Here is a 22,107-nt window from a genome sequence, read left to right on the forward strand (position 1 = left end):
CAGTCCCCTGAAGTTACAATTTTTATACCCATTTTGAAGAAGCGACCACTGAGGAAGAGAGCACCGCAGCCCCTTTCTGCCCTACTAGTCCTGAAGTCAGAGTACTCCCCCCCCAGCTCAGTTCCCTGGCAGGTGTAATGGGCTTAGCAGGGGATAAAGCCGTCGGCGGGAAGGGCCGCAGCGTTTCCCAGAGGCCTGCAGAGGGCGGCAGTGAGCCGCACAGTATCTGGGCGAACTGGCAGCTGCGCTCCCCAGGGCTTTCCAGCCGCACCAACGTGAAGAGGCAACGAACCCCGCATGCCATTGATGAATGGAGTGTGCCTTACATACGGTGGTCACAACACTCCACAGATGAGGACACAACTGAGGCCCAGGGAGGGGGAAGGGACCTGGCGGAAGAGACCTGCTGAGGTCTCCTAGCAGTGAGCCTGGGTTAGATCTGAACCAGGCCGGTGCGGCTGTCAGCCAGGGCTCTGTTGGGGGGCGGGGGGGCGCGCACAGGCTCGGGGGTGGAGGGACAGGAGTGGGGGCCCTGGCGCTGGGTTGGGGGCGGAAGGCCTGCTAGCTTCTCCCATCCATGCAGTCCTGGGAGACAAGCGCTCAGGAAACTGAGGCACGGGGTCGGGGGTGCGGTGGGGAGATAGGGAGGAGGTGATCACGCAGCGGGCAGGTTTGGGTAAAGTTCATCTTGCGCCCCTCCGACTCCCTGCAGCGTGCACTCTGCTTCCTGGGACTCCCCGACGGCGGCTTCCCTTTCCACCTGCTACCGGCCTCCCTGCCTTCCTATCCGGCTCCCCACGCCCGGGGTGAACTAAGCCAGGTAGGTCCGTGGTCAGGAAGTTGCTGGACAACCTACCCTGGCCTCCGGAGCGCAGGAGAGGCCAGGGGACCGATACACTCGGACCGGGACAGCAGGAAGGAAGATGCGGGGCTGAGTGACTTTGCGTGGGAGAAATTCTATGGAGGGTGACGATCCCGGGTGGCAGCTGATACTTGTCTCCAGCCCCCGGGGAACCCCTTGGTGACCCGGCCTCGCTGGGTGTTCCCGGGAGCGCTCAGGCCCCGCCGCTCGGCGAGCGCAGCTCTGCGTAGGAAGGAGCTCCCCCGACCCCGACCCTCGTGCAACCAGCCGGTCCAGCGTCCCTTTTACGGGGACCCTGGGCTCGGAGTTGCCAGCCGAGTGCACCGCCGTCGGAGCCTTCCCACGAGCGCGCACGGAGCGGGCGAGGCAGCGGCTCGGCCCCTTTAAGAGGCGCGCCCCGCTCCGTCAGCCGCGCCGCGGCCACCGCCCCCCGGCCCGCCCCTTCCTGCGGCGCCGAGTGCGGGCCCGGCGCTGAGTGCGCAGCGAGCGGGCCGAGCGGAGCGCAGCGCGGCGCGCCGGGGAGGAGGAGGCGGCGGCCGCGGCGGCGGGGCGGCGGCGCGGCGCGGCGCGGGAGCGGAGAGCAGCGGAGCGCGCACGCCGCGGCCATGGGCTAGCGGCAGCCGGGGCCCAGCCGAGGGCACTGCCCGCCCGGCGCCGCGCCGAGGAACCCCGCACACAATAGCGGCGCGCGCAGCCCCGCGCCCTTCCCCCCCGCCTCGCCCCCGTCCCTGTCCGCGCGCGCGCGCCCGCGCGCCCCCCGGGGGAACCGAGCCGGCAGCCTCACCTGCCGCCCGGGAGGGGGCGGGCATTGTTCGCCGCCGCCGCCGCCGCGCCGGGGGCCATGGGGGCTGCCCGGCGACCCGGGCCGGGCCTGGTGAGGTGGCCGTGCCGCCGCTGAGGAGGGCTCCTGCTCGCAGTTCCCCGCGGCGCAGGTGAGGCCGGCCGCGCCATGGTGGACCCGGTGGGCTTCGCCGAGGCGTGGAAGGCGCAGTTCCCGGACACGGAGCCGCCGCGCATGGAGCTGCGCTCGGTGGGCGACATCGAGCAGGAGCTGGAGCGCTGCAAGGCCTCCATCCGGCGCCTGGAGCAGGAGGTGAACCAGGAGCGCTTCCGTATGATCTACCTGCAGACGCTGCTGGCCAAGGAGAAGAAGAGCTACGACCGCCAGCGGTGGGGCTTCCGGCGCGCCGCGCAGCCCCCCGACGGCGCCGCCGAGCCCCGCGCGCCCGCGTCGCGCCCGCCGCCCGCCGCCGAGGGTGCCGACACGCAGCCCGCCGCCGCCTCGGCCGGCGAGGAGCCCGAGGCCCGGCCCGACGGCGAGGGCTCCCCGGGCGGCAAAGCCAAGCCCGCGGCCGCCGCGCGCAGGCCCGGACCCGCGGAGCGCGACGACCGCGGGCCCCCGACCAGCGTGGCGGCACTCAGGTCCAACTTCGAGCGGATCCGCAGGGGCCCCGGCGCGGCATCGTCGGAGGCGGACAAGCCCTTCTACGTGAACGTCGAGTTTCACCACGAGCGTGGCTTGGTGAAGGTCAATGACAAGGAGGTGTCGGACCGCATTAGCTCGCTGGGCACCCAGGCCATGCAGATGGAGCGCAAGAAGTCCCAGCACGGGCAGGGGCAGGGTGCGGGCGACGCGTCCAGGCCCTCTTACCGGGGGCGCTCTTCGGAGAGCGGCGGCCTTGGGGGCCTCGACGGCGACTACGAGGACGCAGAGCTAAACCCCCGCTTCCTTAAGGACAACGTGATCCATGCCAATGGCGGGAGCAGGCCCCCGTGGCCGCCCCTGGAGTACCAGCCCTACCAGAGCATCTACGTCGGGGGCATGATGGTGGAAGGTGAGGGCAAGGGCCCCCCGGGCCCGCTCCTGCGCAGCCAGAGCACCTCGGAGCAGGAGAAGCGCCTCACCTGGCCGCGCAGGTCCTACTCGCCCCGGAGCTTTGAGGACAGCGGAGGCGGCTACACGCCGGACTGCAGCTCCAACGAAAACCTCACGTCCAGCGAGGAGGACTTCTCCTCCGGCCAGTCCAGCCGCGTTTCCCCGAGCCCCACCGCCTACCGCACGTTCCGGGACAAGAGTCGCTCCCCGTCTCAGAACTCGCAGCAGTCCTTGGACAGCAGCAGCCCGCCCACGCCGCAGTGCCAGAAGCGGCACCGGCAGTGCCCGGTCGTGGTGTCGGAGGCCACCATCGTGGGAGTCCGAAAGACGGGCCAGATCTGGCCCAGCGATGGGGACAGCGCCTTCCAGGGGGACCCAGGTGAGTTCCTTCCAGGGGTGCGGGCCATGGCTGGGCACACTTGGCGCCTCCCACCGCGCTGCGCGAGAAACCGTTAAAGAAAGAGGATGGCAAGAGATATGGAAGAAGTTGTAATAGAGAGAGGAATGGGGAATGGCAGGTTTTTTTATTTTATTTTATTTTTTTTAAGAAGAGTTGTGGCTTCATGCTGATACTGTGCGTGAGCTAACGCCAGCCCTGTTTTTCCTGAAGGTGGATTCTCAGTATTTGGAAGGGGTAGGTGGGGTGGGCGCGGGTTCCTTTGGTTCTACGGCACCGAACTTCTTGTGAGTTCCAGTTTGGGAGCTGGGGCGCAGATGTCCTAGCCGGGTCACCTCTTTATTTTGGGGTCCCTTCCCCCCTCCAGTTCACAAAGTGTCACAAAGCTGGAGTCCCCTCTACCGCCTCAGCCGGTTGCCTTTAGCCAGGACTGATCTGCACTTTGGGCAATCCCTGCAGCCACGGTCGCTTGTCCTGAAGGGGTTGTGTGACACGTTTCGGGGAACCCAAGATGTGCCGGCCGCTGCCAGGCCACAGAAGTGTCAGGTTCGCCGGCTGGCAAGTTGGAGCAGGTGTGGATCGGCATTCAGAAGGAAGCGAGGTGACGGGGAGTTGTGACTCAACAGGCTGTCGGAAAAAAAATCAATGGGATGATTTTATCCAGGGCTGGAGCAGAAGAGCCACACCCGTTCTGATCTTCCTGGCTTTGATGGAAGGCTTCACCCATCGTTAGTCACCCGCTCCACCGTGGGTCTTAACTGGCGGCCGCTTTCCGAGATCCTACCTTCCCAAGGATGAACACCCACAGGGGATTGCTGTGGGCTTCCATTGGCAGCCTGGTCCCCAGCCTTGAGGTTAAGCCCAGGGCATTGTGCACCTGACTTTCATGCTGCATCCAGAGACCATTAAGGTGCTTGGAGCAATGGGACTAGGTTTTTTGTTTGTTTGTTTCTTTCTTTTTTTCTTCTTTTAAAGATTTATTTGAGAGGCAGAATTACAGATAGAGGAAGAGACAGAGAGGTCTTCCATCCACTGGTTCACTCCCCAATTGCCTGCAACGGCTGGAGCTGGACCGATCTGAAGCCAGGAGCTTCTTCCGGCTTTCCCATGTGGGTGCAGGGGCCCAAGGACTTGGGCCAGCTTCCACTGCTTTCCCAGGCCATAGCAGAGAGCTGGATCGGAAGAGGAGCAGCCATGACACAAACTGGTGCCCATATGGGATGCCGGCGCCACAGGCGGTGGCTTTATCAACTACACCACAGTGCCAGCCTCAGGACTAGGTTTTGAGATCCAGGCACAGTTCGCAAGTGGGGTTGGGAGAGGAGCATGGGTGGCTGGGGCTTTGGGAGGCCGTGGGCATCTCCTGGAGTCCTGGGCCCTGTAGGGCCGATCCTGTGTTCTGCTTCATAGATTTTCTCTTTTTCTGCCGGTGCAGTTGCATGCGTGTCGTTTGTCAGAATCCTCTGGAAACCAGTGAGTCTAGTTTTGGCTCCGTGACACTCTGTCGTGTTTGCTTTAAGGACTAATCAGGTGCCGATCTTCCATTTACAGCTGGGGTTGGCTGGGACCTGCCGCCTGGCCCAGCTGCTTTTCCTAAGTCGCTGGCTGGGGGCAGGAGGCTGTAGGTTTCCCAAGTCCCAGTCGGGGGCGGAAGGTGGTAGGAGGCAGAAGCCAGTTCTACAGGCACATCAGGGTCTGGAGGGTTGCCCTGCGGTTCCCGGGCACCGGCCTTGTCCGGCCAGCTGTCGTCTGGGCAGGCCAGCTTGCACTGGCCCCTGGTGGTACCCGGGGACCATGATTCATGAAGAAAATGAAAGGCCTTCGTGGAGAGCTGCTGTCTGAGATGAGGATTGCTTGCAGGTGGGGAATTCTGAGTCTCCAGAAAGTTGGGCCCAGCCGTCTCTGCAGCGCCTGTACACACGGCTGTGTTGCCCGCCACGTGCCGAGACCCCAGATGTGAATCGCAGGAGCGGCTGAAGTTAGGAACGGGAGGGAAGTGAGGCCTGGTGCCTGCAGTCCACGCAGCAGGTTCTCAGGGAATGGAACGTGTACAGCCTGGATGCACTCTTAGGACTTTCTGGATCCTAACAGGTTTTATTTTTTACCCCCAAATTATGCATTTTTTTGTTTTGTTTTTAATTTGAGAGGCAGGGAGAGAAAGCTCTGTTTCACTCTTCACATGGCCAGGGCCAGGCCAGGCCAGTGCTGGGAGCCAGCACTTCGTCCGGGTCTCCCACGTGGGTGGCAGGGCTCCAAGTACTTGAGCCATCAGCTGCTGCCTTCCAGGGTGCACTTGAGCAGGGAATTGGGGTTGGGATTAGAGCTGAAACTGAAATCCAGACTCTGTGAGTGCTGGCATTAACTACTATGCCAAATGCCTGCCCTGTTTTTTATTTAAAGGGCATTTTTTTTTTTAAAGATTGATTGATTTGAAAAGCATGGTTGCAGAGAAAGAGAGAGAGATAGATAGAGATGTCTTCCTTCTGCTGATTCACTCACTCCTCAAACAGCCAGGGCTAGACCGGGCCATAGCTTGGAGCCAGGCACTCCATCTGAGTCTCCCATGTGGGTGCAGGGGCCCAGGTTCTTGGGCCACTTTTCACTGCTTTCCCAAGCACATTAGCAGGGAGCTGGATCAGAAGTGTAGCAGCTGGGACTCCAACCAGCACCCGTATGGGATGCCAGCATTGCAGATGACGGCTTAGCCCACTGGGCCACAATGCTGGCCCCAGGACGGTTTGTTAGAGTGCTTTCAAGTTCACAGGAAAATTGAGTGGAGAATGTGGAGATTCCCGCATAACCTCTGCCCAGCAGAAGTGTGTGTGTGTTGCCGTGGATGAACCTGGACTGGTACAGCACTGCCCCCCAGAGTCTGTGGTTCTCATTAGGGTTCACTCTTGGTGTCGCACCAGCTGTTGGACTTGCAGACTCCCCGGTTGAGGGGCCAGCGCTGTGGCACAGCGGGTAAAACCGCCACCTGCGATGCTTGCATCCCATATGGGCGCCGGTTCAACTCCTGGTTGATCCACTTTTGATCCAGCTTCCTGCTAATGCACCTGGGAAAGCAGCGGAGGGTGGTCCAAGTCCTTAGGCCCCCGTACCCTTGTGAGAGACCTGGGTGAAGCTCCTGACTTTGGCCCAGCCCAGCCGTGACTGCTGGAAACATTTAGGGAGTAAACCAGTGGATGGAAGATCTCTCCTTCCCCGTCTCTCTCTGTAACTCTGCCTTTCAAATAAGTAAGTAAATCTTCAGACAACCAAACTGCTGATCGATTTAGCCCTGGGAGCCTTTAAGCTCTGTGCCCTGCCGTAGGAGAAAGAGGGATCCCGTGCAGGCTTGGCCATCTGTCCCTGGGCTGTTTACTGATGTTCTGTGGATGGCCATGGAGCCTGCTGGCCTGAAAAGGAGAAGTGTGGAAAAATCGCGATGTGGGGAGGGGGCCGAGGTCACACTGATGCTCAGGCGGACACGCTGGCTTGCCCCTGATGGCTGCACACTGGGGGAGTGGGCTGGCGCTTCTCTTTCAGAGCTGAGAGCCCCTGATATTTGAGGGGAGGAGCTGAGATCACCCCACGCTGCTGTGTGCCGGGCATGGTGACAAGGTGCTTGGTGCAAGGCCCTTCGTGAGCTCCTCATCAGCTGTCTGTGTGCCAATAAGGATGCACCAAGGAAGTGTGAGTGCAGGGCCGCAGGGCCGGCGTGGACAAGGAGCCGTTCTTCCTTCCCACACGTGGTTGTCCTGCTGCATTCTCCCCACCAGACAGGCCGGTCCAGGGGTCCTTCTGGCTCCAGACTCCCAGGGTCAGCCTGAGGGGTCAGAGCACGTGGCCACGAGCCCTGCCCTATGCAACCGCTGCTTCCCCACTGTGCCGCATGGGCTGTGTAGTGTCAGTGATCCTTGCTGTCTCAAAGCTTACAGATTGATGGGCGATAGGGAAATCCGTGTGTGTCAGATGGGAACGAGATAGGAGAGCCCCTGGAAGCAGCAGCGACACTGGAGAGTGCCCTCCCATCAGCAGAGCGTCCAGTGGAGTGTGTGTGTGTGTGTGGTGACAGCAGAGTCTTTGGAGGGCACCCACGTCTGCCATCTGTGACTCTGCATCATGTCCTTTCTTTTTAATGATAAAATATAAATAACATGAAATTTATTGTCTAAAGGTGGTTTGACCATTTTGGTTTTTTAGAGATTTATTTATTTATTTGTAAGGCAGAGTCAGAGAGAGAGAGAAATCTTCCATCCACTGGTTCACTGGCCAGTTGGCTGCAATGGCCAGGGCTGGGCCAGGCCCAAGCCAGGAGCCAGGAGCTTCTTCCTGTATGGGGTTGCAGGGGCCCAAGGGCTTGGGCCATCTGCTGCTTTCCCAGGTGCACCAGCAGGGAGCTGGGTTGGAAGTGAGGCAGCTGGGACTTGAACCAGCACCTTTATGGGATGCCAGCACTGCAGGCACTGGACTCAGTGCAGGTGCATTCCTGGTGCCCCAGCAGAGCCTGTCTCAGCCTTCTGTGTCGCACACAGGGAAGATCTCTCCTGCCTTTCACAGCCTGTGGGCTGGGGTTCAGAGGTCGCACACTCACTCAAAAGTGTCTTAAGGGCACTGGCGCTGTGGCAAAGCGGGTAAAGCTTCTGCCTGCCATGCCGGCATCCCATATGAACACCAGTTTGAGTCCTGGCTGCTCCGCTTCCGATCCGGTTGCCCGCTGACAGTGTGCAAGGGAAAGCAGCAGAGGATGGCCCGAGTGCTTGGGCCCTCGCAGCCAGGTGGGAGACCCCATCTCCTCCTAATCTCCTCCCGGTATTTCAGCTTTTCCTTACAGAACACTAGGACGAGCCCTAGGTCCTTTCCTCCTTTAGCTCCAAGCCCTGTGAACCCCTCCCCCCTTATGCAGGTGCCCCTTAGGTCTCGTGTCTCTCCGTGAACTCCCGTGCGTCACTGCCCGTTGTCGCGTCTTCATTAAGCCACTAATTGGCCCGATGTGTTGGCGCCGGAATGATCACTGCCTTGTTTTTTGTTCCCCCTGGAGTGGTTGACTGGACCCACAACCGGTTTGAGTAACCTGGGGGCAGGGAAAGGTCACTCGCGGGCACCTCTTGAGACCGGAGCCTTGAGTTCCCCGGGTGGAGAGTGGGCAGCTCCAGAATCTGGGGCTGCTAAAGCCATCGGCAGGATGGAAACGGAGCCCAGTGCAGATTTTACTAGGGTTGTCTGGCTCAGGACGGCTGACTTGTTTTGGGAACAGAACGAAGCATTCCGGAACATTTCACTAAGGAAGGAGAAGGGAGTGTTGTTGACCCGAGTGTGTCCAAGGGAACATGCCTGCCCTGTGACTCTCTGCCTTCATTTGTCGCTTCTGGCTTTGGGAGCCGCCTCCCTCCCTTGCTCAGGAGTCTCGTGTGACTGACGTGACTGCTGTCCCCGCCAGGACAGGGTGCAGGTGAGTCACGCGCAGAACCCACCCGGGAGAGAGCACGGCGGCTCCAGGCCTGGGCCGCTGCTCCCTCTGTGGTTTGAGTTCGCGGAGGCTCACTGGGCCTCTTGAGCCTGCTTAGGTTGCCGAACAGTAGGTCTGAATTTTGGCTAAAGCTGCTACTTTCTGGGTCAAGGCTGGGGGTAGGGAATGTGTGTTAAATGAACTATGAACCCCTTGGGAGTCCTCAGCTCTGGCTGGAATGCAACCACTGTGGCTCAGTTAGGGTTTTTTTTTTTCCCCTTGGAAAAATGTTGTTTTTTCATTAAAATATGTTGTTTATGTAGCATGCATGGGTTTATTGTTGACATTTTATTGCAGAATGTATACAACATATGCATGAGTTTTTAAAAGACTTATTTGCATATTTGAAAGGCAGAGTTAGAGAGAAGGAGGGAAGGGCCCAGCAGAAGCCAGGAGCCAGGAGCTCCATCCAGACCTCCTGGCTTGGAAGTGGAGCAGCTAGGACTTGAACCAGCACTCACATGGGATGCTGGCATGCAGACAGCGGCTCAGCCCACTACATCACAGTGCCAGCTCCAAGACTTATGTAGTCATTGATTTGAATGGCAGAGTGGGAGAGACAGATCTTTGATCTACTGGTTCACTCCCCAATGGCTGCAACAGACAGGGCTGGGCCACGCCAAAACCAGGGGACAGGAACTCAATCCAGGTCTCCCACAAGGGTGTCTGGGAGATCTGGGCCACTGTCTGCTGTTTTCTCAAGCACATTAGCTGATTACTGTTGGAGCTGATCCAACAGTAGAGCAGCTAGGGCTCGAACTGTCACTCTGATGTGGGATGCTGGAGCTGCACGTGGCAGCTTAACCGCTGCACCACTGTTCTGCCTCCCTTTTGTACCATTGTGATCATTAAACTTATTTATGCAAGGGGCCGGCACTGCGGCATTGTGAAAGCCAGTGCTGCAGTGTGGAGTGCTGGCATCCCATATGGGTGCTGGTTCAAGACCCGGCTGGTCCTCTTCCAATCCAGCTCTCTGCTATGGCCTGGGAAAGCAGTAAAAGATGGCCCAAGTGCTTGGGTCCCTGCACCCGTGTGGGAGGCCCGGAAGAAGTCCAGGCTCCTGGCTTTGGATTGGCCCAGCTCCGGCTGTTGCAGCCAATTGGGGGGTGAACCAGTGGATGGAAGACCCCCCCCTTTCTCTCTTTGCCTTTTCTTCTCTCTGTGTGTAATTCTGACTTTCAAATAAATGAATACATCTTTTTTAAAAATTATTTATGTGTTTATTTGAGAGACAGCCACCATCCCCTGGTTCACTCCCTAAATGCCCACGACAGCCAGGGTTGGGCCAGGCCAAAGTCAGGATCCAGGAGTTGGAATCTCAATCCAGGTCTTGGTGAATAGCTGGGACCCAACTGCTTGAGCCATCACTGCTGCCTCCCAGGGTGCACATTAGCAGGAAGCCAGAGCAGGAGCAGAGCTGGGAATGGAAACCAGGTACCCTGATGTGAGATGCACTGGGCCAAATGTCTGCCCTTAGTTGTTTCTTTTTAAATATTGCTTTATTTGAAAGGCAGAGAGACATGTTTTTCATCCACTGGGTCAGTCCCCAAACGGCTGCAACAGTCAGTGCTGGGCCAGGCTGGAACCAGGAGCCCGGAACTCCATCCAAGGTCTCCCCCTGGGTGCAGAGGCCTAAGCACTTGGGCCATCTTCTGCTGCTTTCCCAGGCGCATTAGCAGGGAGCTGGATCACAAGCAGAGCAGCCGGGACTTGGAACTGGTGCTGTGATGCGGGATGCTGGCATGGCAGGCGGCAGGTTAACCTGTTGCACCACAGCGCTAGACAGCCCTAATTACTTCAGTGTACAGTTTAAGACCTTAAATACAAGGGTACTTCAGGAAGTTCTTGGGAAAATGGAATTAAAAGATAAAGTTCGTTTGAGGCCCAAGGAAAGTTTTAAATTCATGCATGATTATTTTTATAATATGCATTTTTCATAAATGTTTTGAAGACCCTTGGTGTGTAGCTCATATGTTGTGCAAATGTCTCTACTACCCATCACTGGGACTTTGATTTTCCCAGACTGAAGCTCCGTACTCAGAAAACACTCTGTCCCCATGTCCTCCAACCCCTGGTGTCCGCCATGTTTTCTGCACAGACTCCCTTATCCTGGGTGCTTCGTGTAGGTGGAGCCCTTTAATATCTGTCCTGTGTCTGGCTTATTTCACTCAAGTTGGGCTCTTTCCAGTTCCCCGGAATCATGCTGTCGTCATCCTTAATTCCCTACCTCTGATCTTTTTTTTTTTTTAAAGATTTATTTATTTACTTGAGAGGCAAAGTTACAGAGAGAGGTCTTCCATCTGCTGGTTCGCTCCCCAAATGGCTGCAACAGCCAGAGCTGGGCTGATCCAAAGCCAGGAGCCAGGAGCTTCTTCCGGGTCTCCCATGTGGGTGCAGGGGCCCAAGCGCTTGGGTCATCTTCTGCTGCTTTCCCAGGCCACAGCAGAGAGCTGGACTGGAAGTGGAACAGCCGGGACTCTAACCGGTGCCCATATGGGATGCCAGCGTTTCAGGCCAGGGCTTTAACCTGCTGCTCCACAGTGCCCCCCCCCATTGTCTTTTAATAAGGACATCTGTCAGATTAGCTTAGGGCCTACACCGGTGACCTATTTTAACTTAAGTCACCTCTTGAAAGACTTTTCCTTCAAAGGCACGGGGAGTCAGGACTTTGACATGGGAAAGTTGGTTCCACCCTTGACGCTCAGTGAATCCCTTGTTGGGCAGTGGAGGAGGGAGCTGCCATAGCAGAGAGACGGTGCTTGCGCTGGCCATCCCCACCTATGTTTTAGGACAGATTTCGTGAGAGCGTCCGGTGAGGTTAGGCAACTTAGCCACGACCTAGGGCTCCATGGTCTGCCTTTTCTCTCATTTAAAAAGTTAGGATTGGGTCAGGTCATTTCTTTTAAATTTAAAAAATTCTTTTCAATACAATGTTTTCCATAATCCTGATCCTGGTTCCTGTTTCTTTTTTTTTTTTTTTTTTTTTTAATGTTTTTTAAAGTTATTTGTTTGAAAGACAGAGTTAGAGAATTGGAGAAAGAGAGATCGTCCATCTGCTGGTTCACTCCCCAGACAGCTACAGTGGCCAGGGCTGGGCCAGGCTGAAGCCAGAGCCTGGAACTCCATCCAGGGGTCTCCCCTGTGGGTGGCAGGGCCCAGGTACATGATCATCTTCCACTGCTTTTTCTAGGCACATTAGCAAGTAGCTGGATCAGAAGTGGAACAGCTGGGACTCAAACTGGTGCCCCATGGGATGCCAGTGCTGCCGGTGGAGGCTTTAGCCAGTGCACCACAACACCAGCCCCTTCTGCCTTTCTTTATTTTATTTCTTTATTTTTTTTGACAGGCAGAGTGGACAGTGAAAGAGAGAGACAGAGAGAAAGGTCTTCCTTTGCCATTGGTTCACCCTCCAATGGCCACTGCGGCCGGCGCGCTGCGGCTGGCGCACCGCGCTGATCCGATGGCAGGAGCCAGGTGCTTCTCCTGGTCTCCCATGGGGTGCAGGGCCCAAGCACTTGGGCCATCCTCCACTGCCCTCCCGGGCCACAGCAGAGAGCTGGCCTGGAAGAGGGGCAACCGGGACGGAATCCGGCGCCCTGACCGGGACTAGAACCTGGTGTGCCGGCACCGCAAGGCGGAGGATTAGCCTAGTGAGCCGCGGCGCTGGCCCTGCCTTTTTTTTTTTTTTTTTTTTTTTTTGACAGGCAGAGTGGACAGTGAGAGAGAGAGACAGAGAGAAAGGTCTTCCTTTTTGCCGTTGATTCACCCTCCAATGGCCGCCGTGGCCGGTGCGCTGCGGCCGGCGCACCGCGCTGATCCAATGGCAGGAGCCAGGAGCCAGGTGCTTTTCCTGGTCTCCCATGGGGTGCAGGGCCCAAGCACCTGGGCCATCCTCCACTGCACTCCCTGGCCACAGCAGAGAGCTGGCCTGGAAGAGGGGCAACCGGGACAGAATCCGGCGCCCCAACCGGGACTAGAACCCGGTGTGCCGGTGCCGCTAGGCGGAGGATTAGCCTAGTGAGCCGCGGCGCCGGCCTAGTCCTGCCTTTCTTTAACCACCTGTGCCTCTTCAATCCCTCAGGCATACCTGGACACATACCCTGCAGATGTCTCCATGCAGGTTTGCTGTTGGTCTTTTGTCTTTTAAAAGCCAACAAATGAAAACAAAACCCAGTAGTGCCAACGCATCTTCCCCTAGCTGTGTGTCTTCCTTGAGCTGGATGAGTGCAGCTGTTTCCTGTTAATCCTCTGTCTGTCTGGCTTCCTTCTTCAGGGTAGTGAGATCCTGAAGACAAGGACAGAATCTGTCCCCCGGGACCTGCCACACACCCTGGGCCCTTCCCCACTGTTTTTTTTTTTTCTTTTTTTAATGATTTTTTAAAAAATTTATTTGAAAGGTAGAGTTACAGAGAGAGGGAGAGACAGAGAGAGAGGTTGTCCATCTGCCGGTTCACTCCCCAAATGGCAGCAACTGCTGTAGCTGAGCCAATCTGAAGCCAGGAGCCGGGAGCCTCTTCCGGATCTCCCATGGTACAGGGGCCCAAGCACTTGGGCCATCTTCCACTGCACTCCTGGGCCACAGCAGAGAGCTGGACAGGAAGAGGAGCGACTGGGACTAGAACCGTGTGTGCCGGCGCCGCAGGTAGAGGATTAGCCTAGTGAGCCACGGCACCGGCTCTCTCTGCCTTTCAAATAAATAAATCTTTAAAAAAAAAAAAAAAAAGACACGCCCCAGAGGTTAGCTAATGATGCTCAAAGAAAGAACAGCTCCAAGGTCACGGATGCAGTCGCCAGCCTGGGCCTGGGCTTGGGCTGGGGAGACTGGGGCACCCCACTCTGTGTCATAAACACGTCATTTGTTCACAGAGGCCATGAGACATTCCTGGGCCCTCAAAACCATCTTGTGAAGTGGCTCTAGTGAGATAATTATCAAAATTACAGGTCGCCCTCTGGTCGTGGCCGAGGGGGTGCATGAGACCGACACACAGACCTGGAATGACCCAGGTCGAGGTCAAGGCGACCGCAGAGTGGCCAGCACTGGCCTCCGTCCTCAGACTTGAGCAGCGATGTTTGTGGCAGGAGAAGGGACACAGAGTGACTCCCTGGTGGGGTATGGGTCAGTCTAGATCGGTCGCTTGGCAGACATGTCCTGTGCACCTGCTGTTTCGGGCAGGGCAGGTGCTGAGTAGCATGAGCTGGGTCCTCGCTGCAGGTCCCTTTCAGTCTGGTGGGAAAGCAGCCACTGAACTGCAGCAGAAGTCACCCGGCCCCTCACTCCAGGCCGTTCTTTCGAGTTGTCAGTCATCTAGGGACTTGATTTCCCCTCTCTTATTTTATTTATTTGAATTGCAGAGTTGGAGAGGGAGAAGGAGAGAGAGAGAGAGAAAGAGAGAGATCGGTCAATCTTCCATCTGCTGGTTCAGTCCCCCAAAGGCCGCACAACTAGGGCTGGACCTGGCCATAAGCCAGGAGCCAGGAGCTTCTTCTGGGTCTCCCACATGGGTGCAGGGGCCCAAGCACTTGGGCCATCTTCTGCTGCTTTCCCAGTTACATTAGCAGGGAGCTGGATAAGAAGTGGAGCAGCCAGGACTGAACCGGCACCCATATGGAATGCCAGCACTGCAGGCAGAGGCTTCAACCTGCTGCGCCACAGCTCCGGACCCTGGTTTCCCCTCTTATTTTGCACATTTCCAGGACTCTGGATGATAGCGTCTTCCAGAGCTCGTCCCTGAGATGCCTCCAGCAACGAGCGTGGGGAGGGGTCTTCAGGAAGATAGAACTGTGTGTCCTTCCACTCTTGTCATTCATCGGTCAAGGGCTGTTGGTTCCCTAGAATTTATGGGCTGGGGGCTTGGTCCTGGTGTGGCAATGTTGAGCGGTGCTGGACCCTTTAAGAGGTAGGGTCTCACGGAAGAGGACTAGGTCTTGGGGGCTCCACCATCTGTAGGGATTCCCACAGAAGTGGGTTGTTAGCAGTGCGCCTGGTACCTCCCTGAATCTCTGGCTTCTTGCTCCACCACTGCCCCTTCTGCACAGTCTGTTCACGTCCTGCTTCTCAGCTGGCTGCATGCTGTTTCTTTCTTTTTAAAAGATTTGTTTTATTTATTTATTTTTTATTATTATTTTATTTATTTATTTGACAGGTAGAGTTATAGACAGAGAGAGACAGAGAGAAAGGTCTTCCTTCCGTTGGTTCACTCCCCAAATAGCCGCAGCGGCTGGAGCTGTTCCGATCCGAAGCCAGGAGCCAGGAGCTTCTTCCCAGTCTCCCATGTGGGTGCAGGGCCCAAGCACTTGGGCCACCCTCCACTGCCTTCCTGGGCCACAACAGAGAGCTGGACTGGAAGAGGAGCAACTGGGATTAGAACCAGCACCCATATGGGATGCTGGTACCACAGGTGGAGGATTAACCAAATGAGCCATGGCTCCAGACTTATTTATTTATTTGAGAGGTAGAGTTATAGACAGTGAGAGGGAGAGACAGAGAGAAAGGTGCATACTGTTTCGACTTTGCCAGCACCAGAATCAGGAGCTGAGACGTCTCGGCCTGAGCTGAGACAGGCTGCAAATGCCATCAGTTGTCCCCAGCGTGAGCAGGTTCTGGGAGGTGCAGGGGGACGAGGCCTGGCTAGATGCGGAGCTGGCTGGCCGTGTGCACAGAGGCTGGGCGCGCAGCCCAGGGAGCACAAGGAAGGAGCCGAGGAGACTGCCAGGGGACGCTGAGAGAAGAGGAACCGCAGTGCATCAGCCACAGTGGGAGGCAACCAGGCAGAGCCAGGAGTGAGCGGCCCGGGGGTTGAGGGCTGGGGGGTGGTCCCTCCACTCAAGTGTGTCTGGAGATGCACTTTGCTCTGTTGCACTGCGGTTGTCCATCGGCGTGCGGTGCAGTGCGGCGGGAGGAGCTTCTGTGTGCATCACAGTGGGCGCCGTCTGTTGGACCTAGTTCCCGGGAAAAGACAGACCTTGAAGGTGGAAGATCCGCACCCACCCCCTTTTGGGAACCCTGGCTCTTGCTGCCGTGTGGCCTCGTGCAGGGGTGTCGTTCCCCCTTGGCCTTTGTCGGCTGGAGAGGATGACCCCCCACACTGCAATCTCTCATCTGTTGGGGGGCTATATATGAGAGGCAGGTGCAGGCTCTTGTCTGGTTCTGCGGAGTCTCCCCCAACACACGTCTGGCATGATTGAATGCTACTTAGCAAGAGGTGGTTAGGAGGAGGGCGTGGTTAAGTGGGGACGGATCATCTCAGCTGCTCAGCCCAGCCCAAGGTGGGTCTCCGGGGCCTGGGGGGAGGGGGTGGTTCTGCTGTGGGCTTCGTCGCCCTCTATTTTCTTCTGCTTCTCATGGCTTCCCAGGGCAGGTGGACTGTCTACCCTACTCCAACAAGCGAATGATTCTAGGAAGTGGAATTTGGTGTGTGTGGGGGGCAGTAATGAGTGAGATTAGTGCCCAGAGAGCTCCCTCCACCCCCTCTGCCACTCCAGGACACAAATAGGAGACGCCACCTAGGAACCAAGAGGGAGACCCTCAGCAGCCACGCAGGCTGCCGATGCTTTGCTCTTGGGACTTCCCAGCCTCCCAGAGCTGTAAGCAATAAAGTTCTAAGCTGGTTATGGGCACCTCGTCTATGGATTTTCCCAAAGCAATCCAAAGGGACCCAGGCAAGGTGTGCCGTACGTGTTTTCCTGCGTTGTGGCCCCTGAACGACAGCAGCCATATCTCCTGATGTCAGAGCCATGGCCGGATCCGCCCAAGGCACTTGAGGCCACGCACTGGTGAGCAGCCTGGGGGCAGGATGGCCTTGGTCCTCCTCAGGGAATCCTTGTGGTTCCTCTGGGCCTTGTGGCTCTGGGGGGGAGGGTGGAGAAGAAGAGAGGCTTCTGGGTTTTTCTTACAAAGGTTGCCAAGGGAAGGCTTCGAACCACATTGCTGTCCTGGTTAATGACCCAGAGAGGAAGTAAAAACCACAGTGTCTCTTTCTTTAGTAGGAAAGGAGGGAGGAAGAGGAGAGGGAGCATTGCTAAGGTGTGGACCCATCCCGGCCTCTTGCACCCAGAATGAGGTTTCCACGCTGGTGCTCGTGTCGGGACGTCACTGCTTTCTGTGGCTGAGTGATACTCAGGAGAGTGGTTTTGCACAGGTGGCTGGGCCTGCCCTGGTTACCTTCTGGGTTACCTTGGGGTGCCCACAGGTCCAGGGTGAGGGGAGACCCAGTCAAGCGTGTCTTGGGGCCATGTGGCCTGAGGGCCGTGAGTGGACGCTCCAGTGGGAGTGGTGGGGCCACCTCTTCACCTGGGCTTTGGGGAGAGCCCCAGGGCCATGGGAAGCTGGGACCCAAGTGGTGGCTAAGACTTTGTGGGGTGGTTGAGCCGGTTTCCTTTTGTAGCCTGCAGCCGGGTGACTCCCACCCCAAGGCCCAACCTGCAGAACCTGCCCATCCAGGGGCCTGCAGGGCTGTGGTCTTCCAGAGCCCTTTAAAAATGTTTTGATCGACACCTGATACTTGGACCTTGTCTATGAGGTGTATAATGTGTTGTTCTGATTCACGCTGGGTAATGACCGGAGAAGGGTCATTAGCATGTCCATTACCTTAAACTTTTCTTATTAAAGATTTATTTGTGTATCTGAGAGAGAGAGAGAGAGAGAGAGAGAGAGAGAGAGATGATCTATCTTCCATCTGCTGGTTCATTCCCCAGCTGGACGCAATTACCAGGGTTGGGCCAAGCGGAAGCCCGGAGGCAGGAGCTTCATTCAGGTCTCCCACATGGGTGTCAGGAACCCATGCACTTGGGTCATCTGCTGCTGCTTTTCCCCAGGCCATTAGCAGGCAGCTGGATTGGAAGTGGAGCAGCCGGGACAAGAACCAAGCCCATATGGGATGCTGGCATCACAGGCAGCAGCTTTATCTGCTATGCCACAACACTGGTCCTTACCTTAAGCTTCTGTTATTTCCTTATGGTGAGCATACTCAAACCCTAGCCCCTTAAAGGAAATTTTTTTATGTATTTACTTATTGAGAGACAGAGCTTCTGTCTGCTGGTTCACTCCCCAGACGCCTGGGTCAACCCAGTGCTGGGATCCAGGAACTCAGTCTAGGCCTCCCACTTGGGGGACAGGGATTCAAATACTTAAGCCATCACCTGTTGCCCCCTAGGGTCTGCATTAGAACTGGACTCAGGCACTCCGACCTGAGATGCAAGCATGAGAGATGTTCTAACTGCTATGCCAAATGCCCGCCCCGGGGGTCTTCTGTGAGTGGACTCATAGTCTTGGTCCGTTTGTGCCTTGCTTATTCTCTGAGTGTAGTAGTCTCAGAGTTTTCTTGCCTTGCCAGAGTCAGTGAACCCCAACAAGGCTGAGCTGTGTCTTGCAAACATGGCTTCTTCACCGGGGTCCAGTGGAGGGGGCCGGTGGGGCCCCTGTGGCTGCAGGTTTTAGAGTTTTTAGGCGAAGGGGTCAGGGCGTCTCCAGGCTCAGACATCTCCCGTGGTTGAGTGGATAGGATCATCCTGGACCTGAGCTCCTTCCCAGTTTCACGAGCGGATCCACATGCACCATTGGTGAGAGCCCGGGAGGTGGAGGGTGGGCCTGCCGACGCCCATGTCCACTTCCCTGTCCGCTCTGAGTCGCACTGGACTCACAGCGGTCATTTGGCGGGCTGGATGAGCTTGTGCCGTGACCTTGTACGTCCCCCTCACTGGGGAGCGCGGCAGATTCACCCTGTGGGCGTGTGCAGCCGGGCTCTGTGTGTGCCCAGATCCTCGGCCTCGGAGTTGAAGACCCTGACTCATCCGTGAATGTCAGCTTCCGAGAGTGGCCCACTCCACCCCCCACTTAAGACACGGGTGGGAAATACCTCTGTCTGTGCTTGGAGCCGTGGCCCCTATACCTGTACTTGACAGGTGTCTTTGGTTTAAAATCCCCTTCATGCCTCCAGGAGAATGGGAGGGCGAGGCTGGTGAGCCCAGCTGCTCCCCACCTGCGTCCTAAGTTGCCCCAGGATCTCTCCTTTGTCACCTTCTTTGCAGTTTGTTCAAAACAGTGATGGATTGATTGCATATTACACAGAGTTTACCATCTTAACCATTTGTAAGTGGCCAATTCAGTGGTGTTAAGTATTCAGTGCTTTCTTTTTTTAAAAGATTTATTTATTTATTTATTTAAAAGATAGAGGCAGAGTTAGAGAGAGAGCGAGCGAGTGAGAGCTCCCATCCCTGGTTCACTCTGCAAATACCTGCAGCAGCTGGGAACTCCATCTGGGCCTCTTGTGTGGCTGGCAGGGGCCTGAGTACCCCCTGGGTGCACTAGCCAGAAGCTAGATGGGAAGCGGTGTAGCTAGGACACGAACCAGATACTCCAGTATGGGATGCAGGTATCCCAAGCAGCAGCTTAACCACTGCACAACACCCACCTCCTGTGTGTGTGTGTGTGTGTGTTTAAAGTTTATTTTATTTATTTGAAAGAGTTAGAGGGAGAAGGGGGAGAGAGAGAGAGATCTTTCATCCACTGTTCACTCCCTAAATGGCCACAATGGCTGGAGCTGTGCCAGTCTGAAGCCAGGAGCCAGGAATTTCTTCTGGGTCTCCCACATGGGTGCTGGGGCCCGAGCACCTGGGCCATCTTCTCCTGCTTTCCCAGGCGCATTAGCAGGGAGCTGCATCCCAAGTGGAACAGCCGGAACTTGAACCAGTACCCACATGGGATGCCGGCAGTGCAGGCTTAACTCATGACACCACAGTGCCCGCCCCTCCTCTGTGTGTTTTAAGAGACAGAGTTGATGGAAGAGCAATGATCTGTTCTTCAGGGGGTGTTTCCTCCTGATGCACTGGGAGAGAAGAGGTGGTTCAGACTTCAGCTTTAACTAGGGGCCGAGGCGCTTGGGGACCAGGTGGGACCAGGGCCAAGCAGGTGCCTCACGTAACCATGCTGTAGTGTGGATCGGAGGCCCTGGGAGAGATAGGTGCCATGCTGTGGGGTGTAGGAGGGAAGTCTCCTGTCTGTCCTGTTTCCAGGGGGCAGAGGGTGTGGAGGGGAGGGTGTTCCAGGCAGAGGGACCAGGATGGACAAGAGCTCACAGGCTGGGAGGCGTTCACCCTGCTCAGGAGACAGCAGGAGCGTTTGGTTGGAGGATTGGTATGAAATGTGGGTTCAGGGGCGGTGAGGACTGGGTAGGAGGGTTTGGGTCATACCACGTGGGACTCAGAAGTCAGGCTGAGCGAGGTGTACTTTTAGTGGCAATAGGGAGCCACTGAAGGTTGTTGAGTGACAGAGGGGGTGGTGTCGCAGCTTTTGCCTTGGGAAGGTGAATCTGGCAGTTGCGTGTGAGGTGGTCCAAGGGGAGTCAGGGGTCCGAGGAGGAGGAGGATGGCTGGAGAGAGAGGACCAGGAGGATGAGCCGTCTGTGAGGAGGGGGTGAGGCTGGGCCTGGGCATGGCTCGGCTGTGCTGCAGGGTCCCAGAGTGGGTTTTGGGGAGAGAGGGCTGAAGACAAAGGGCAGGAAGGTGAGGCCCTCAGCAAGCCAGGTGCCCTGCAGGGCCACACGAGAGGGAGACGGAGCTGGCGGTGAGCTGGGAGTTGATGCCGCACAAGGGAAGTGAGCACCCAGAGGTCACGGAGGAAGGGGCCGAGGCCGGCCGCGAGTGGGTGAAGAAGACATGGGGGCTGCACCTGTGGACTGTTGTGGCCAGGATTTGAGCAGCTGGCAGGAGAGGAGGATGTGTGTGTGGTCAGCGGCTTAGGACTGGGGCCTGAGTGTTCCCATGTGTCCACTGGTGGGGCCTCTGCTGTTCCAGGGGGCAGGGCTGCAGTGAGGGGCCACGTGCCTGTCGACACACCAAGGAGGTGACCAGTGCGACAGAGTCCCTCGAAGACAGGGAGGTGGTCAAGTGAGGGCTGGGGGCAGCTGATTGAGGGGTCCTGTGGGGGAGGCGGCAGACCCTGGGGAGAGTGGCTGGGTTACCGCTGGACAGTGCTTGGAGCGGTGTGGCTCTTCAGGGGTCTGGTGCGGGAGCTGTCAGTGAGGTCGGAAAGCAGGTGTGGGAGTGGGGGTGGGACTGCCCTGTGGCTGGCATGGCCAAGGCCAAGGCTACTGCGGCCAAGGGGGTTGAGAAGGTGGTTGTGGGCAGATGGCCTCTAGCGTGGAGCAGAACGTGGTGCTGAGCTCTGCGCTGGGTGCTGTGGTATTATAGTGAGGGTCTGGGCTCAGGGCTACATCCTGTGTTGAGTGGCATCTCATCCTGGAGCCGTAGCATGGGCCCGCCCTCGTCTCCAAGCAGCTGGCCAGGGACTGTTGGCCCTGACGGATAAAGGATATGATGGACGTTAAGTGTGGTTCCCTCTCCCATGGCTTACTCCGTGGCCAGATGGTGGCAGCGACCGTGATAGGCTCCTCTCTGTGGAGGAGCCAGCCGAAAGCAGTGCCTTGGTGACCTGGTTCCCCACACTATGTGCCTCTGGCTTCCTGGCTCTTTATATTTTGTTTTGTGGTGTTTTTGTTTGTTTGTTTTTTAATTTGAGAAACACAGGGAAACAGAGCTCTCCTTCTACTGGTTCACTCCCCTCAAAAGGCTGGGACTGGATCGGGGCAAAGCAGAGAGGCGAGAACACAATTCAGGGCTCCCACGTGGGTATCAGCAACTTAAGTACCCAAGCCGTCACTGCAGCCTCCCAGGATCCACGTGAGCAGGAAGTGTGGAGCCTGGAGCCAGTCTCAAACCCAGGCGCTCTGACGTGGGTCTCAGGTGCCTTAAATGCTACGCCATAGGCCTGGCCTCTTCCCCAGCCCTGTGGCTGTTTGTTTGTTTATCCTGCTACGTCTGCAGTCTCAGGTTCCAGAGACTCCGGCTAGGAACTTCCGCAAGGTTCATGGGTTGCGACTTGGCCTGTCTGGGAGTGCTGCTTTGTTCTGGCTACTCCGGAAGCCCCGTGTCTGCTGCCGTGGGCTGGGCAGCTGAGCCCCCAAGGAAGCCAGCAAGGGGCCTGCTCCCATCTTCTGGAGGTGGAAACCTTTCTAGTTGGCTTTTGGGGTGCGTGGGTGCTGGAACTGGCGCGCCCTGCCCATTTGCCTGCATGAGGGCAGAGGGGAAACAGAGAATGGATTTTCCTTTTCTTTTTCCTCCGTGAGCTCCTTCAAGCGATGTGAATTAGCGGCGTTGCTCCCGGGGGAGCAAGAGTCACTTGGCCTCTGTTGCATTTTAAGATCCGGCAGGACAGGGTGTGGCTGTAAACAGGGCCGTGGACATCAAAGGCTGAAGCAGGGCTTCCTCATGGGGAGTGTCCCAGACACCCACGCCGGCCCCACACTCGGGCTCCCTCCCGGCGTGCGGCCCCGAGCAGGTGGCTCGGGACTTGTGTCCTGTCCTTTCCTGAGCCCCTTTCAGTTTGTAGCTGCCAGGGGGCCTTTTATTTATTTCTCTGTTTATGTTCATTTTATTTGAAAGGGATGCTCTGCTGAGAGATTTCTCTTGGCTCACGTTCCAAATGC

At 57.1% G+C, this 22,107-nt stretch overlaps 1 protein-coding gene across 1 annotated transcript in view; it reads left to right on the forward strand.

Annotated features, from left to right (window-relative positions):
• Positions 1-1,662: 1,662 nt before the first annotated feature.
• The window catches only part of BCR (BCR activator of RhoGEF and GTPase), a 129,045-nt gene continuing 108,600 nt past the window's right edge, over positions 1,663-22,107 (forward strand). The window contains exon 1 of the mRNA XM_008250161.5: positions 1,663-3,117. Within this exon, the coding sequence (XP_008248383.4) occupies positions 1,812-3,117 (1,306 nt within the window). The 5' untranslated portion in view covers positions 1,663-1,811. The remainder of the gene's footprint in view (positions 3,118-22,107) is intronic.

The sequence above is a fragment of the Oryctolagus cuniculus genome, chromosome 21 (assembly GCF_051225735.1).
Source record: "Oryctolagus cuniculus isolate XC-2025 breed Fujian yellow rabbit chromosome 21, ASM5122573v1, whole genome shotgun sequence".
In the NCBI taxonomy this organism is placed as follows: domain Eukaryota; kingdom Metazoa; phylum Chordata; class Mammalia; order Lagomorpha; family Leporidae; genus Oryctolagus; species Oryctolagus cuniculus.